At 47.2% G+C, this 19,365-nt stretch overlaps 1 protein-coding gene across 1 annotated transcript in view; it reads right to left on the minus strand.

Annotated features, from left to right (window-relative positions):
* Positions 1 to 19,365, minus strand: part of LOC119962995 (NACHT and WD repeat domain-containing protein 2) — a 214,917-nt gene that overhangs the window by 116,093 nt on the left and 79,459 nt on the right. Inside the window, exons 2-3 of the mRNA XM_038791433.1 lie at positions 11,198 to 11,286; positions 3,509 to 3,625 (exon numbers count right to left, since the gene is read on the minus strand). Coding sequence (XP_038647361.1) covers positions 3,509 to 3,625; positions 11,198 to 11,286 — 206 coding nt within the window. The remainder of the gene's footprint in view (positions 1 to 3,508; positions 3,626 to 11,197; positions 11,287 to 19,365) is intronic.

A 19,365-nucleotide genomic window follows, 5' to 3' on the forward strand; every position in this document is an offset into this window, starting at 1 on the left:
ACTTTGATGCTGATGAAATTAAGTCTCTTACTCCAAGAATGGTCAGGATCTGGGTGTCGCATTTAAGATTGGGAAAGACAGTCTCGCCGACAATAGCCTTATTTCCGCATGATATGTGCCACAATTGTGCTGTGGAGCTTAACTTTGGACAGGTGGTGACTGCATACTTTCCGACAGCGGAAGGCTTCACCTTCATCCAACAGGTTCCATTGGAGGAGTGTGTATGTGGGCCAAAGGGACCCAAAACCATTTCCTCCATTTTGTCAGCAGCAAACAATGTAAGAGAAAATGGTGGGTTGCGAAGGTCAGCGGCATGGGCCACGATGGTCAGCCGGCGTGGGTCGCAAGGTCGGCTGGTGTGGGCCACGAAGGTCGGTCGGGTTGGGTTGGGTCCCAAAGGTTGGCCGGTTGATAAAATGGGTCCTGGAAAAAAAGTTTGAAAAACACTGGGTTACCTGACAGAAAACAAAGGGTGGAATTCTCCGCTCCCGGGAGAAATCGGGAGGGCCGTCGTGACCTCGGCTGAGTTTCACGACGGCCTCGGAGGCCGCACCTCGCCCCCTATTCTCCCCTCCCAGCGGGGCTAGGAGCGGCGCTCCGTAACTCTCGGCCGCGGGGGCATCGCACCAAGAATTACGCGGCGGGCGCGCCTAATGACCTCAGCCGCGCATGCGCAGGTTGGCCGGCTCCAACCCGCGCATGCGCGGCTGACGTCATGACGCTGACGGCACGAACCCACGCTTGCACGGTGGCCGTCTTTCCCCTCAGCCGCCCCGCAAGACGTGGCAGCTTGATCTTGCGGGGCGGCAGAGGGGAAATAGTGCGTCCGATTTGGACGCCGGCTCGACGATCGGTGGACACCGATCGCGGGCCTGTCCCCTCCCGAGCACAGTCGTGGTGCTCTTTCCTTGCTAGGCCACCTACAAGCCCCAAACGGGCTTCTCACTCCCGTTTCACGACGGCAGAGACCAGGTGTGTTTGCCGCCGCCGTGAAACGGCCACGAACGGCAGGCCGCTCGGCCCATCCGGGTCGGAGAATCGCCGTTCGCCGTAAAAAACGGCGAGCGGCGATTCTTCTGAGCGGGGAGGGGGAGGGAAGAGAATCGCGGGGGGCGTGAAATTTGTCAGGGGGCCCTCCCGCAATTCTCCCACCCGGCGTGGGGAGAGGAGAATCGCGCCCAAAGAGTGGGGATAAATGGGTGTTTTTCTGGTTGGTGATCAGTGGCTAGTGGTGTGCCTCAGGAATCAGTTTTGGGTCTGCAAATGTTCACAATTTAGATAGATGATCTGGAGTTGGGGACCAAGTGTAATGTGTCAAAGTTCGTAGATGACAACACAAAGATGAGTGGGAGAGCAAAGTGTGCAGAGGACACAGATAGTTTATGTGAGTGGGCAAGGGTCTGGCAGATGGAGTTCAGTGTTCACAAATATGAGGTCATCCATTTTAGTCGGGATAACAGCAAATGGACTATTATTTAAATAGTAAAAAATTGCAGTAAGCTGCTGTGCAGAGGGATCTGGGTGTCCTTGTGCATGAATCGCAAACAGTTGGTTTGTAGATGCAGCAAGTAATTAAGAAGACAAATGGAATTTTGTCCTTCACTGCGAGAGGGATGGAGTTTAAAAACAGGGAGATATGTTGCAGCTGTATAGGATGGTGAGGCCACACCTGGAGTACTGTGTACAGTTTTGGTCTCCAGACTTGAGAAAGGGTGTACTGGCACTGGACGGGGTACAGAGGAGATAGGTTGATTCCGGAGTTGAGAGGATTAGCTTATGAGGAGAGACTGAGTAGACTGGGACTGTACTCATTGGAATTTAGAAGAATGTGAGGCGATCTTATAGAAACAAATAAAATTATGAAGGGAATAGATAGGATAGATGCGGGCAGGTTGTTTCCACTGGCGGGTGAAACTAGAACTAGGTGGCATAGCCTCAACTAAGCAGAGCAGGTTTAGGACTCAGTTGAGGAGGAACTTCTTTACCCAAAGTGTTGTGAATCTGTGGAATTCCCTGCCCAGTGAAGCAGTTGAGGCTACCTCGTTAGATGTTTTTAAGCCAAAGTTATATTTTTGAACAGTAAAGGAATAAAAGGTTTGGGTAGGTGGGCGGGTAAGTGGAGCTGAGTCCACAAAAAGATCTGACCTTATTGAATGGCGGAGCAGGCTCGAGGGGCCAAGTGGCCTACTCCTCCTGCTAGTTCTTATGTTCTTTTGTGTATCACATGATCCCTCGATAAATATGATCAACCAGTGTTGGGACCCGACATGCAGTATGCTGTTTATTGGAAACTCATATGCGCACAGCCCATGATTTTCCAAACACTTTCAATCCACCACCACCTCTGCTGCATGCGAGGCCCTGGTGGCTGACCCAAGTTACTGACATTCAAACCTTGCTTTCAGCTTGAGTTCCCAAATTAACGGTTTAAAATTGGCTTCAAAAGTGTCAATTTCAACTGCGAAAAAGAATCTCATCACATACATTACAATCTCCCAATAAGCTTTGTAATTTCACCTCAAATGTTTCTTTTTTTTCCATTCCCCCACCCCACCGTTTTACATGCCCGCTCAAAAACGAACAAGTTCATAATACTCTAGTACAAATCTAGAATATTCCTGAAAAGAGTGACATTTTGCCAAACCTTTTTGTTTTTCACTCAACTGGACAAACATAAGAATGCCAAATTTCAAACAATCACAACCAATTTATGATGCATGATAAAAATATGCTGATTGGTTGGCTGAGGCATTGCCATGGTGAAAGCAACAGGGAAAAAGAAATAAGTACTGAGCAATGTCGTGAATGAATTTCAGTGCTGGTGCGTTGCTACGTTTGTAGGTTGTATGTCCTAATGGAATGATGGAATCAAACAGCGTGTTCCTTCTGTTGTTTGCAATAGGCAGGGTATAGGCTGTAATCAACTAATCCACACTTGCAAAACCCAAAACAAAATGTCTGTTGTTATATTAGATTGTTTGGGCAGCACTTTGCTGAACAATCTAAATGTGCTAATAGTTAGAAGAAAAACCAGTTTAAGATAATTATTTGATCTTATAATGTGGCTCACTAATGCTTGCAAGAAGTGATATATAGTCAAGTGCAGGGACCCATTCTCTGCAAACAAAAGGAACTTGTTCAATCCTCATACCTTTTTTGAATTACCCGGGAGTTTGGAGAGCCTACCATTCCCAGTTGTTTCCATCATAGCACTGCCTCGGCCAATCAAATTGACTCGCCAACCAACCTGTATCCTTTTCTTCTGCAACATAAATTGTCATCATTTGAAATTTGGCATTTTTGTGTTTCCCCTGATGAGGGCAAGATGAAAACTTTAAGCAACATGTCTCAGTTTTCAGCAGTATTCAACTTCATAGTTCAAGCTCAGAGATATTGTTGTATAATAACCTGGAGACAGAAGATTAAGCACAGCATCACCAAAAATATTTTCAGGCTATGAAGCATACATACAATTTCTAAGGTTATATGTAAATAGTTATATACCCACAACAAAACATGGACCAGCAGATGTTTTCAGGCAATCTTCTAAAAGCTTCATCCGAATCCTATGCAGCTCTGGATTGTCCCATTCTTCCGGATCCAATCCCCAGTAAACATCTATTACCTGTAATTTAAGTATGCAATAGCAATTACCACATATTATTTGAAAGGCCTAAAACATGTGGTAGCACAGTAAAGCAGAAATCAACCACAGTGAGGAAAAATCTGGTAGCTTGGTGACTTAAATGTTAAGAGAATTGGTATTGACACATATTGGGCAACCCCGAAGTGCATGGCCTAATGCACACCTCAACAATTCTGGTTCTGCAAATAATGATTTGTGCCTAATTGCAACTTCTAAATGCAGAGGTATAAAGTAGGGGTGAATTTTACCATCCTCACAGGTATGTTTGAAGGTGGGATGGCCTGGTCGCTGCCTTCTTGCCCAACCCCCAACCTCTCTATCATATTAGGGTTGGATGTAAAGTGTCAGTCAACCTGGATGCTCTTGAAAAAAAAATGAAATGAAAATCGCTTATTGCCACAAGTAGGCTTCAAATTAAGTTACTATTTGACAGTAGGTTTTACTTCTAAGCATTTGTTCCCTCACACTTTGGGTTGGTCTGGGTAAGCAATTTGTTGTTGAACAGTGGGAGAAGATGAAGGGGCCATTTGTAGCTCATAGAGGAGAATTAAATGAAAAGCCCCTAGTCGCCACATTCCGGCGCCTGTTCGGGGAGGCTGGTACGGGAATTGAACCCGCGCTGCTGGCCTGCCTTGGTCTGCTTTCAAAGCTAGCTATTTAGCCTTGTGCTAAACCCTCTTGGGTCTATTGGGACCCTTAAGTAACAAATTAATAGCCACCTAAGGGCCTCATTTTGTAATAATTGCAGCAGGGGAAGGTGACAGCAAGGCACACAGTCAGGCTTTTGTCACTGCATGAGCTGCTGCCGGGCAGGCAGTGGGGCAACTGGACTTCAGATTTTGTTGGTTTGGTGTCGTGATAGTCCATCACTCTGTAAAATTCACCTCATGTAATGAGAGAGTGTGCTGGTGAAGTCGTGGGTGAAAATGTATCATTAAGTTTTGACAAAATATTTGGTATTGATGTGGTCCATTAAGGTTGCACATAGCTCTTCACATTTGGCTGGAACGATGACATTATTTCCCTGTTTAATTACATTTGTACAAAATGTAAGTTTCCCTTTGGCTATAGGGAAAGTCACAGGAAAAGGTTTGAGATGAATGAAGTTAACGGGAGAAACATGGACCAATTACAATGAATAACAGAACTGCTTTTCTGTGGAGTAACACACATATAAATAACACGGAAATACATATAACAATTCCATCTTGTTTTCACAAATTGTTCCATTACATAAAACCTTCCCCTCAACATTAACAATAATCACCGGCTGCCTGAAGCTCGGTGATATTTCCATGTGATATCTTTTTTTCAGTCGTTCATGGGATGTGGGCGTCGCAGGCTGTGCCAGCCCCCGCCCCCCCCCCCCTTCCCCATCCCTAATTGCTGTGGGTCTGGAGTCACATGGAGGCCAGATTGGGTATGGATGGCAGATTTCCTTCCCTAAAGGACATTAGTGAACCAGATGGGGTTTTTTTTTTACGACAATTGGCAATGGTTTCATGGTCATCATTACACTTTATAATTCCAGATTTTTCTTGAATTCAAATTTCACCATCCGCAGAGTAGGGATTCATACCCGGGTCCCCAGAGCATGACCCTGGGTTTCTGGTTTACTAGTCCAGTGACAATACCACTATGTCACCGCCTCCTCGATGCTACATAAAGATAATTAATTCATTTAATTCTACTCTATGAGCTACAAATGGCCCCTCAAATATCTTCTCCCACTGTTCAACAACAAAGTGCTCACCCAAACCAACCCAATGTGCTAGGGAACATATGCTTCGAAGTAAAACCTACTGTCAAATGTTAGCTGCTAGGTTGTGACAGAGAAGAGGAGTTTTAGTTTCTGATGTTCACATTAGGTGAGCACAATCTCACTATTTCATGCAGCTAAATGAGGTGTGCTCATCTCCAAGTGACAATTATTGAGGTGAATAAAGCCTTTGTGTAAGGATAGCGCTGAAGCAGGTGGCCACACCACACATGGGACTGCAAGATCTTCATGAGCTCAATTTGAGACTCAGTGGGGTTAAAGCTGAACCTGGTGAGTCTGGCATACCAGAAGTAATATTAAAATCTCACATTCTGGTACTTGGCCTAAATATCTGTTGTTGCTGCCAAGCGGCAGGGAGCTGTGAAAGACTGTGAAACAGTAAAGATTAAATAAGGAGGAGCTCAAACTGTTGATGATTGTCACAAGTGTGATTATATCCTGCTTGTTGTACGATTCACAAACACCCTAAGGTCCATCCTTCTGCTGCCCTATTGCCCTCCAAGGGACGATATTAAAGACCTCACAACCAGCAGGCGAAGTGGATGGAAAAAACCTGGAGTCAGCAGAATTGAAGGGCTGCAGCAGGATTGTTTAGTGAACTGAATGGAATAGCAACACAGTGCATGGTGCTCCAGTTCAATGTGCCCAAGACACTGTGAAATTCAAACCCCACTTCATACATCATTATGGAAGCGCACATTTAATGACAGTATCAGTTTAATAAGAAAACATACTGTGATGAAAATTGTTTTTCCACACTGATGCCCAATTTGCTTTTCTGCACCAACGCTCATTAACTGATGTAATGAAAAGAAGCTGTTTAGTTCAGGTTTCCCAAACAGATAGCAGTTCCCATCATCCTTGATCGAAGGGAAAGTCATTGGCTGCAGGTGGCTAAAGGGATGTGTTTGAAGTTAATAGGAGCCTAAGGGCGAGTCGCTCTTAGCTTGGATTAACCATGTTCCAGCAACCATTCTCAAAAGCCATGCTCGTACCGCAAGTGGATATTCATTTTGCCTCAGCATTCATGCTGGGAAAAGGCACAAAGCAAACCTACAATTAGACAGACGGAAAATACAGGGGATAATTTATGAGGGAAAAGTAAAGCACTTGGATAATTGCCCCCAAAATGGGCGGGCAATCTACTCTGCCAGATCACCACCCAGCCACTGAAGGTGAAAACTTACATAATCAGACACTAATGTGATGACATTAACCATTTAATAAATTTAAGATGAAGGCTTTGAGCACCATAATTTGAAACTTAAAAGTATTTATTTGTCATATTTCTTTCTTAATAGAAAAAAAAGGGTTTGCCACACAGAAAATATTACACTGCGTCCAGATTTCTTCACAGTTGAATCCCAAAAATTTAGAACCGTGTGACAAACACCAATAGATAATTGTGCACGGGTGTCCATTGACACGTGCTGAATATCACCAATTCACGATGAAGGATCTTATGCATATGCAACGAAACAGCAGTCAATGTTTAAATGAGGATGAACTCCTCGCTCTCCTATCCCCCATTCTATCCTTTGTAAGCTTGTGGGTCATCAAAAACTCTGCTGCCCAAACGTCCTTTTCTGACTCAACGGAATTCTCCAGAAAAATTTCTAAGTGTGGTAGCGAGCGGGAATTGCCATGAGCTTCCTGGCGCTCAGCCAGCGAGGCTGGCAATGGAATTCAATGTTAATTGGACCACTAAAACGAGGCCTCACGGGCTTCTTATCGCAAATAAGGCTCGCCAGCTGATTCGCCGGGACTGCACTCGCCAGCCCTCTGCCTACAAGGTCGAGCAGCACTTAAGCTACAGTTGTTCAGCCAATCCCAGCCGGCCCACAACAATGGCGCCGAGGAGACCGGGGATGCTGATCTGGGGAGGCCACTAGATGCCGTGGAGGCCAGGAGGGATGTCCTGTTCCCCCGAGGGTCCCGGAGGGTGAGCCATAGGGCAGCTAGAGATCACCACCAATGGGCATGGCTCCAGCCTGACCCCCACAATCTCCGACATAATGTCAAAAAGGAATTGCAAAACTCAAAAAATTTAGGCCAGGCCCAGGTCATGTGTGAATGGTTCGCTAGCCTGCTCGGACAACTCTCCCACCTATCCTCTATTCCAGGGAAGAATTCACTCACGTGCACTCTAGTCAACTGCACCATTGAACTACTTTAAAATGTATCAGGCTCCACCTTGCACACAAAGAGGTGGAATTCACCCTTTGAAAGATCTCACTCCACACCTCTTCCTCCAACCGCAGGGCCACCTCCTCCTCCCACTTCCCCATTACGGTGGCGCAGTGGGTTAGCCCTGCAGCCTCATGGCGCTGAGGTCCCAGGTTCGATCCTGGCTCTGGGTCACTGTCTGTGTGGAGTTTGCACATTCTCCCCGTGTTTGCGTGGGTTTCGCCCCCACAACCCAAAGATGTGCAGGGTAGGTGGATTGGCCATGCTAAATTGCCCCTTAATTGGAAAAAATTAATTGGGTACTCTAAATTTAAAGGGCAGCACGGTGGCGCAGTGGGTTAGCCCTGCAGCCTCATGGCGCTGAGGTCCCAGGTTCGATCCTGGCTCTGGGTCACTGTCTGTGTGGAGTTTGCACATTCTCCCCGTGTTTGCGTGGGTTTCGCCCCCACAACCCAAAGATGTGCAGGGTAGGTGGATTGGCCATGCTAAATTGCCCCTTAATTGGAAAAAATTAATTGGGTACTCTAAATTTGGGGCCTCACGGTAGCATGGTGGTTAGCATCAATGCTTCACAGCTCCAGGGTCCCAGGTTCGATTCCCGGCTGGGTCACTGTCTGTGTGGAGTCTGCACGTCCTCCCCGTGTGTGCGTGGGTTTCCTCCGGGTGCTCCGGTTTCCTCCCACAGTCCAAAGATGTGCGGGTTAGGTGGATTGGCCATGCTAAATTGCCCGTAGTGTAAGGTTAATGGGGGGATTGTTGGGTTACGGGTATACGGGTTACGTGGGTTTAAAGTAGGGTGATCATTGCTCAGCACAACATCGAGGGCCGAAGGGCCTGTTCTGTGCTGTACTGTTCTATGTTCTATTACTTGTTGCAATGGTGCTCTCCCAGTCTTCAGCATCCCTCCATATATATTGCATAGCTCTCCTTCCCCATCTCATCTTGAGAAGGCATCCTATCCGTAAGTAGAGGTCCCGGTAACAGAGGAAATGAAGAAAGTTCTTTACGAACAAAGTTTTGCACCTCCAGATACCTGAATGAACCCCCCCTCAGAAGTTGAAATTTCTCCTCCCACAAACCTACCCCCCACAAACAAATCCCTGAACATCTCAACCCCCTCCCTTTTCCTTATCATATACATTGCACCCATCCCGGACAACACAAATCTATGGTTCTCACAAATTGGTGACAGTAATGACATTGACCTCAAAATCAAACGCAGACTAAATTGGTTCCAAATTCTTAGAGACATCACTACCACCAGGTTGGGAGAGAACCTGGCCAGAGAGAACAGAAGAGGGGCCCTAACCAATGCTCTTTGATACAAACCTACACAGGAAGCCTCTTCCATCCGTCCCCACCTCGGCCCCAGCTCTTCGAATCCTGGGAGTCTTACCCGCCCAGCAAGGCCGAGATTAATTTATGAACCCTAATGAAAAGATATTTAGGGAGGAAGATCGGGAGACACTGGAACACAAATAAGAACCTCGGAGAATGTTCATTTTGACTGTATGCACTTACCCACCAGGGACAATGGGAGGGCAATCCACCTCTTCCAACTCCCTTCACCTCCTCCACCAGACTGGCCAGGTTCAATTTATGCAGCAAGCCCCAGTCATGAGTCACCTGAATGCCTAAATACTTAAACTGTGGCCTGGTTAGTCTAAATGGCAGCCTCCCCAACTCTGCTTCCTTCCCCAGGCGAAATCACCGGGCCGATCTCGTTCTTACACACATTCAATTTGTACCCTGAGATGACCCAATCCTGCTCAAAAGCTCCATTATCCTCCCATGCTAGAGAGAAGATCTGAAACATTGTGTAAAGGAACACACTGAGTTCCATGCCCCCCCTATCTATACCCCTCCACCCACCTGACGATCGAAGCGCAATGGCCAGTGTGTCAATTGCCAATGCAATCAGTAACAGGGACAGTAACGGACATCCCTGCCTCGTGCCCCTGTGCAACTGGACATACCCTGAACACACCATGTTGGTCCAAATACTAGCCGCACCCAGGAGATAAAAGTTGGCTCAAAGTCTCAAAGAGATTTCTCCATTCCACCCAATCAATTGCCTTCTTTGCGATCATGGAGATGATTACCTCCGGAACATTCCCCAAGACGGATGACAGGACCATATTGGCTGACAACTGTCGGCCCTGAACAAACCCTCTCTGGTCCTCAGAAATCACCTCTGGCAAGACCCGTTCCAGACATGCCACCAGCACCTTAGCTAACACCTTTGCATCGGCATTCAACAGTGAGATAGGTCTGTGAGGCCCACACTCCACGGGATCTTTGTCCTTCTGCAGGATCAAAGAGATCGATGCCTGCGCCAACGTGGCAGTCACCGACCCCGGTGACTTCCCCAACTGCAAAAATGCTCTGGATCTGATGGCCTGCATCCTAAGGTCTTAAATAAAGTGGCTGCAAAGATAGTGAATGCATGAGTTGTAACATTACACAATTTGGTTATGGATAGGTTTCATGCAGTGATTGGATATAATGGGGGAGGGGATTCTCTGGGGCCGCCATACAGCAGTAGGATTCCCGATGGTTCGGTGAATCAGGTGGGAGGGAAAAAGCGGGGGCTAGATTCTCTGCAGCCCCGTGCCGAAATTACCTTTGGCGTGGGGGCGGAGATTCCAATGTCACGCCGAAATCAGGCCCGGGGCCGGTCCGGCGATTCTCCAGAATTGGCGTGTTGGCCAAGTACTCCGCGCGGCTGGGGTCTATTGCCAGAGGCCCGCCCAGCGATCCCCCGCTCCTGACTGGCCAAGCTCCCGACAGCGTGGTTCTAACCACCTGTCACCGTTTGGAAAGCTCACGTGGTGGCTACGGACTTAGTCCACGGCTGTCCCGGTGGGGGCAGGAAGATCGGACATGGGGGGGGGGGGGGGGGGGGGGGGGGGGGGGTCGGGGGCGGAGTGCCTTTTGGGCACTGGGGACAGATCGGGCGGTCAGATATTCGGGAGCGCAGCTGATCGGAAGGGCCTACATTCTTCATCTGCCTGCGTGGTCCGAGTCCGCCATGGTGCTCGGTGCGGCCGCTGGAGGCCGCCGCCGTGCGCATGCGCATATTCAAAACCGGAGGTGCGAGGGCCCGTATCCGCAGCTAAGGCTGCGTGAATCACTCTGGGTGCCTGCCAGCCCCATGCTGCTGAGTGAATTGGCTGATCTTTTTATAGGAAACTCAAGAGTGAAAGGCCAGTGTTTTTACGCCGGCGTGGGGCCATAGTCTCATTTCGGGAGAATCCAGTCCCAGGTTTCACACCGTGCATCAAAGCCACTTCAAGTCTCCTGGTCCGCCCTGCCAGCCCCAACATGGTTCCCGCCCAGACCCTGAGGGAACATGCAAACAGCTCATTATACCTAATTTGAATATAATTATCAGGCAGGACCCCCAATTCACCGGCCTCCTGGGATGCTCCAGCACTCCTGGCCGGAAATCCCACTGGCTTGAATTGGTCCTGAGAAACTGAGATATAACTTTCAGTTTCATCTGGTGGAGTGGTTGGAAACTGGTGGAATTTGATTATCTACTCATCATGTTCCCTCCCCAGGACTGCCCATTGTGTCGTTACCTGGAATTCAAGTCCATAGTTTTCCCTGCAGAACTCCCGCAACTTGGGATACACATGCTCTTTCAGTGATTTCCTTTCTGCTTCTGTATCTGCGAGGAAACAAGCATAAAAATGTCATGAGTTATCCCAGATCATTACATCAAAAAGTGATACGTCTCCTGGCAGGAGAAAAACATTGTGCTTGGTCGCTGTCAACATGCATCTTTACAGGGGAAGCCTTTATATTTAGCTGTTGGTAAAATCACACACAGCATTACTTAGATCACTGCTGTATTTATAAATACAACAAATATGAATAGGTGGGAACAAAACTGCAGATAATCTACAAGAGGGTTTGAAATGTTTTCCATTTGTTCCCATCTGTAAAAGAACGTAAGCAGAATTCTTAAAGGCTGCCAGGGAATTTGTCACTTTTGAATTTCTGTCACCATTTGATCTGTGGGAGTTAGTTTGAACGTGGAGCATGTCATCGATCTCAAGTGTACCAATGTATTGTAGATGCTACACATCAAGACTGGAAAAGATACTTCATGCTTTTTATTTTCCATAGCTTCCAAAGTTATTTTGGTTAAAACAAACACATCATCCACTCTCCAAAACATTTTTCCATTATCAAAAAGCATGTTGTTTGCTTTGTTGTTAGAACAAGATCTGACAGGTTTTCCATATTTTCACACCGACAACACCACCCATCAATTGTTTGTCAGTCGAAACTATCACATTCTATTGTCATCCTCACATTCTTACAAGAACCTCATTTCCCTGTTAGAAGGCAAGTGCTAAAATATATAGTGACAAACAATAAAAATATCTTGAGAGATGCATTATTTATTCGTGTGTTTGCCTTGGTTCTGGGTTTAAGTTACTGCATTGTGCCTTTTTATTGGAAACAGCACCCATTCCTCCATCAAGGTAGGTTGGGTGTTTTTCTAAATGATCGAGTATCACAGTAGGTACACATTCAGAATGTAGACATACTTCTGGCAGATCAAACTCCAAAGTCAGATATACAAATTCATAACATTGCCTCTTAATATGCCTTGAATAATTCTTTTTGTTTCCTTTTCTTATTATAAATTTAGAGTACCCAAGATTTTTCCAATTAAGGGGCAATTTAGCATGGCCAATCCGCCTAACCTGTACATCTATGGGTTCTGGGGTGAAACCCATCCAGACACGGGGAGAATGTGTAAACTCCACACAATGATCTGGGGCTGGGATTGAACCCGGATCCTCAGCGCCGTAGGCAGCAGTGCGAACCAGTGTGCCACCGTGCTGCTGCCTTGAATATTTCTGGTATTGCTAATACAGTGTTGAAAAGCAGACAATGGGCAGGATTCCTGGTCCCCCAGCCCCGTGTTTCTCGTGGTTTGTCATTCACTGGCGGCGGAATTCTCCACTTCCGCTGCTTGTCCATGGGATTTCCAATTGAAGCCACGCCGCTGGGAAACCAATGGGTGGGGGTGCGCTGCCGGGGGAAAAGAGAATCCCAACAACTGGAGCATTCCGGACAATATTTGAACAATAGCAGCTCAATGTTCGCCCAGCAGTCTCATTACAAATTGAAAAGAATTTGTAGCCTGCATGTTCACACCAATATACTCTCAGCTTTCTCGATTTTGTTGTGATTTTAAGTTTTGAAAAAAAAGGGAAAGTCCCAAACATAAGTGACAGGGTAAACAAGACTAGGTTCAGAGAAAATTAGCACCACATACCTGATTTATATAACACCAAGAGTCTCTATATTGTCATGTGGGAGAACCTTTAAGAAATGGATGTTTAAGAAATGTACCTTTATGAAATGGGTGTTTATCAGTGATGTCAGGGAGTGGGTGGAGCTGGGCTGTCTGACAGCTTTTTACTTTTGTTTTAGGCTGTTTGCTGCAGGGTGTGTTTTAGTTTCGTTTCAGAGCTGGATAGCTGCAGTCACAGCCAGAAGGTGTATGAGTCTCTCTCTCTGTAATCTAAAGACTGTAAATCGATCCTTTGTTGATTTAAAACTAATAACTGCTTTCAGTAGTGACTTTAACCTGATGTGCTTCTGTTAAAGGTTATGTTTTTGAGTCTTATGGATGTTAAAAGGAAAGCTTAAAGGGTTACGTAGTGTTGTAGTCTTTGGGGATTGTATTTGAATTAATGGTTGCTAGGATGTTCACTGTATGTTTTAAAAACGGTTAACTTGAGTTCATAGCATAAACATTGTTTTGCTTTAAAAATACTTTTCCATTTCTGCTGTACCACACCTGTAGAGTGGGCCGTGTGCTCCCCATACCACAATCTATTAAAAGTTATGGGTCAGGTGAACTCCATGATACACTTTGGGGTTTTCTAAACCCTGGCCCATAACAATATCCTGCATCATCAGTCCAACCATCTTTGAATCTGTTATTTCTACTGCATAATAGTAAAATATAAGCAAGATCTGTATGACACAATCAAAAACAAACATGTGGCAGTGTATTTAAGGCACTAACTGGTTTAAAGTTTTGCTGATATTCAAGTTGCTCCTTCTTCGGGCCAGTGGTCATGATGTGGTTTGATCCAATTACAGCCTTTAATCTGGCTGCCAGCTGTATATTGTCCAATATTTATGGCAGGACAGGTTTGTGACCTGCTGAACAACAGTCACTTAGTAGAAGTGGTTGTGGAACTTTCTTGATCTTTGTGTACTCAGCAGTTTGGAAGTTTCACAATAAATTCAAATATTTTATCAAATTTATCATGTTATTTACTGAGAACAACAAAAACGCTTTAGATTTGTGCAGGGGTGAAGACAGAGAGAGTTATCTTCGATGCGTCAATGAAGAATAACTAGCTTTTGTGCTGTCACCCTTCTTTGATTCTATTGACCCTCTCTGTGATTTCTGCAGAATAGATTCAATCATTAACTTTTCCATTAAACAACATACACAAAATGTGTTTAAATGTACACACTCAATAGGCAGAATTTAATAGTCAAAGCACTGGGCCTGTCTGCCAGCAGGAGAGTCAGTGGTAGCCCTGTTGTCATATCCAGGAGTCCTATCAGAAATAAATTTCATTTAGGAAGCCCGCTGGCTGTCATCGGGATTCCTGGCTCCCTCAGGAGCAACTTACTGCCCTGCTTTCTGGTATGGCGCTGATGATCCACCTCAGAGAGCTACCAGCCCCTTAGAGGCTGGCATTGCCATCAGAAGCAGTGGCCGCAGCTAAATACTACAGGAGATCCGAGCATGAAAATCATTGCTGGAGCCCCCAAACGCAAGTGGGTTGTGACAGGATCACGAGGGCCAGACAGGAAAGCGTAACTATGAAGGGTGGGAGTGTCTTTCTGAGTGTCTTTCCCTTGCCACCGGCAGATCCCTCCATTCAGCACAAGATGCCTGAGAGGGAGGTACCATCAACGCCGCACCAGACTGCAGGCATGGCCACCAGGTGGTTTATACACACAGAATCCAGAGAACCCCTACAGTGCAGAAGGAGACAATTTAGCCCATCGGGCGGGCACCGAACCTCTGAGAGAGCATCCCTCTTAGGCCCACTCCCTCACCCTATCCCCACAACCCCATGTAACCTGCACATCTTTGGACACTGAGGGGCAATTTTATCATGGCTAACCCACCTAACCTACACATATTTAGACTGTGGGAGGAAACCAGAGCACCCGGAGGAAACCCACGCACACAGACAGTTACCCACGGCTGGAATTGAACCCAGGTCCTTGGAGCTGTGAGGCAGCAGTGCTAACCACGTGGCATGGTCCCCTGCCTGTTGCTGGTTGAATACAATCGGCTGCGGGTTAAGACCCTTAAGTGGCTGTCCTGGACCCTTTTTACCCCAGACCTCATTGCAGAAGGGGGATTGGGAAGGTGATGATGTCTCCACTTCGTACCTTCCTTCCCCATTATACAGTCATGCTGCCTCCCAGCCTGCTCTAATGGGCGGTGAGGCGGGAGGCCGGGGGGGGGGGGGTAAGGTTTTCTTGCTCAGAAGGAAAGTGAAGCTTTGGGCTAATATTCTGATTTGACAGCTGAAATGATAGAGAATGCTGATTGGAGCTGCATACCTGTGTTGCTACCTGACTGGCTTAACCTCCCATTATATTCGCCAGTCGGCGTCTTTCTCTACTTATCCAGTGGATACTAATGGCAACACTTAGGGCATCAGTCTTGCCCCACTATTTTGTTCTATGGTCAAGACTTTATTCGACCATTCTTCTCTCCTTCTAGCTTGGCATAAAGCTTATACACCTTTCTCCAATCAATCAAGAAGGGGTCCTTCATTCAATCAAACCTATCTCTGTACTCCTGAAATCTGGGTACTATACCTGACATCTGCTTTCACCTCCAACTCCTACTTTGCTGTCCTCAAATCTTCATTTCTCCATATCTACTTCACAACATTCTGTTCTCAAATAATATTTGTTACACCTCATCCTCACCTTTTCCATACCATCTGTTCTTTCCAGTCTTTGTGTTTGTAACACTGACGCCCATGTCTTGATAGTTCCTCTGTTGTTACACAGCTCATTAATTTTCTTTTAACACCTTCCCCCTCTTTTGCTGTTGCTAAACTATTCCTCATAACACTTCTTTCTCTTTAAGATCCTTTCGCTTTCGGTCTGTTTGCTAGCCTATTGCTACAAACAAGTACTCCAAATTGCATTGTTTTACTGCGGAGAATAAATTAAAGCTGCATTTCAAAAATAGGACAAGACCACGAATACTGAGGTGATACGAATTTCTGCGATTTGGGCAACAATAGGTTTTTATAAAATCGGAAAAGTATAAGAATTAAATAACTCTGCATAGTAGTGTTTATTGAAAACCACCAACACAGCTTCCGAAGTCAGATCGGCCTTCCTGAAAGTGAACCCTCGGAAGGCGACGGGTCCGGACGGGATACCTGGTCGTGCACTTAGAGCCTGCGCAGACCAGCTGGCAGATATGCTCGCGGACATCTTTAACCTGTCCCTATTCCGCTCCAAAGTCCCCACCTATTTCAAGAAGACCACCATCAAACCGATGCCAAAGAAGAACCAGTCAACGTGCCTCAATGACTACAGTCCAGTGACCCTGACTTCAGTCATAATGAAGTGCATCACCTCTATACTCCCAGAACACCTTGATCCACTGCAATTCACATACCGCCGCAACCGGTTCACAGCAGACGCCATCTCCCTGGCCCTACACTCATCCCCAGAGCATCTCGACAACAAGGACTCCTACATCAGACTCCTATTTATTGACTAGAGCTCCATCTTCAACACCATAATCCCAGCCAAGTTCATATCAAAATTCCAAAATCTAGGACCTGGCTCCTCACTCTGCAACTGGATCCTTGACTTTCTGACCCACAGACCACAATCAGTAGGAATAAACAACAACATCTCCTCCACAATAGTCCTCAATACTGGGGTCCCGCAAGGCTGTGTACTTTGCCCCCTACTATACTCCCTGTACACACACGACTGCGTGGCAAAATTTGGTTTCAACTCCATCTACAAGTTTGCTGACGATAAGACCATAGTGGCCCGATCTCGAATAACAACGAATCAGAATGCAGGATGGAGATAGAGAACCGAGTGGAGTGGTGCAGCGACAACCATCTATCTCTCAATGCCAGCAAAACTAATGAGCTGGTCATTGACTTCAGGAAGCAAAGTACTGTACACACCCCTGTCAGCCTCAATGGGGCCGAGATGGAGATGGTTAGCAGTTACAAATTCCTAGGGTATACATCTCCAAAATTCTGTCCTGGTCCCCCCACATCGACACAACCACCAAGAACGCACAACAGTGCCTATACTTCCTCAGGAAACGAAGGAAATTCAGCATGTCCACATGAACTTTTACCAATTTTTAAAGATGCACCATAGAAAGCATCCTATCTGACTGCATCACAGCCTGGTAGGGCAACTGCTCGGCCCAAAACCACAAGAAAATTCAGAGAGTTGTGAACACCGCCCAGTCCATCACACAAACCTGCCTCCCATCCATTGACCATAAGACCATAAGACATAGGAGCGGAAGTAAGGCCATTCGGCCCATCGAGTCCACTCCACCATTCAATCATGGTTGATTTCAACTCCATTTACCCACTCTCTCCCCATAGCCCTTAATTCCTCGAGAAATCAAGAATTTATCAATTTCTGTCTTAAAGACACTCAACGTCCCGGCCTCCACCGCCCTCTGTGGCAATGAATTCCACAGACCTACCACTCTCTGGCTGAAGAAATTGCTCCTCATCTCTGTTCTAAAGTGACTCCCTTTTATTCTAGTCTCCCCTGCTAATGGAAACAACTTCCCTACGTCCATCCTATCCAAGCCATTCATTATCTTTTTTTTTATAAATGTTTTTATTCAGTTTTCATATTTTATATTGAACAAATTACAAATTGTTAGGAGAGAAAAAAAAACAAACACGCAAAAATTAACATACATATTTACAGGTAAGCATCTTCGTAGTAGTAACTGCGCCCCCCCCCCCCCCCCCCCCTCAACATGTTTATTTAGTTTGGTTTTGGGCTTAAGCTAGCCATCAAACCCCCGTAACGAACCTGTAGCCCCCCCCCCCCCCCCTCCCGCTACCTTCCCCCGACTATTCTTCCTCTTGTACATTGGCCACAAATAGGTCCCGGAACAGTTGCATGAATGGCTCCCACGTTCTGTGGAAGCCGTCGTCCGACCCTCGGATGGCAAATTTGATTTTCTCCATTTGGAGAGATTCCGAGAGGTCGGACAGCCAGTCCGCAGCTCTGGGCGGTGCTGCTGACCGCCAGCCAAACAGGATTCTACGGCGGGCGATCAGGGAGGCAAAGGCAAGGGCGTCCGCCCTCCTCCCCAGGAATAGATCTGGCTGTTCTGAAACCCCGAAGACCGCCACTATCGGGCATGGCTCCACCCTCACTCCCACCACTTTGGACATAACCTCGAAGAAGGCTGTCCAGTACTCCACGAGTCTGGGGCAAGACCAGAACATGTGGGCGTGGTTGGCCGGGCCTCTTTGGCACCGTTCACATCTGTCTTCCACCTCCGGGAAGAACCTACTCATATGGGTTCTTGTTAAGTGGGCTCTATGTACCACTTTTAGTTGCGTCAGGCTGAGCCTTGCGCACGTGGAGGTGGAGTTGACCCTATGCAGTGCTTCGCTCCAGAGTCCCCACCCTATCTCCATCCCCAGGTCGTCCTCCCATTTCCTCCTTGTTGCGTCCAGTACGGTGTCGTCCCTATCTACCAGTCGGTCATACATGTCACTACAGTTCCCTTTCTCTAGGATACTTGCGTCCAGTAGGTCTTCCAGTAGTGTCTGTCGTGGCGGTTGTGGGTACGTCCTTGTCTCCTTTCGTAGGAAGTTTTTGAGCTGCAGGTACCGTAGCTCATTCCCCCCAGCTAGCTGAAATTTCTCTGTCAGTTCGTCCAGTGTTGCGATCCTGTCGTCCGTGTATAGGCCCCTGACTGTCAGTGTCCCCCCGTCCTGCCTCCACCTTTTGAAGGTGGCGTCAGTCAGTGCTGGTGTGAACCTATGGTTGTTGCAGATGGGAGCCCTGTTCGACATTTTGGTCAGGCCAAGTTGCTGCCGCAGTTGGTTCCAGGATTGGAGGGTGGCTGTCACCACTGGGCTGCTGGAGTGTTTTTTGGGTGGGGATGGGAGTGCTGCCGTGGCGAGGGCCCGGAGGGAGGTTCCCATGCAGGAGGCCTCCTCCGCACGCACCCACTCAGCTTCTGGCTCCTGGATCCATCCCCTTACTCGCTCGGCTGTTGCTGCCCAGTGGTAGAATTGTAGATTCGGGAGGGCTAACCCTCCCCTGGTTTTTGTTTTTTGTAAGACCTTCCTTGGGATCCTAGCATTTTTACCCCCCCATACGAACGCCATGATGAGTTTGTCCAGCGCTTTGAAAAAGGCCTTGGGGATGTAGATCGGAATGGATCTAAACAGGAAGAGGAACCTGGGCAGTACGTTCATTTTGATCGTCTGAACTCTCCCCGCGAGGGAGAGCGGGAGTGTGTTCCATCTTTGCAGGTCCTTTTTAACTTCCTCCGTCAGGCTGGTGAGGTTCCATTTGTGGATCCCTTTCCAGTCATGGGCTATTTGGATCCCCAGGTAGCGGAATTTATGTCGGGCTTGTTTGAACGGCAGCCCCTTTAGTGCTGCCCCCCCCCCCCCCCCCCCCCCCCCTTGCGGGTGTA

The sequence above is a fragment of the Scyliorhinus canicula genome, chromosome 3 (assembly GCF_902713615.1).
Source record: "Scyliorhinus canicula chromosome 3, sScyCan1.1, whole genome shotgun sequence".
Taxonomy (NCBI): domain Eukaryota; kingdom Metazoa; phylum Chordata; class Chondrichthyes; order Carcharhiniformes; family Scyliorhinidae; genus Scyliorhinus; species Scyliorhinus canicula.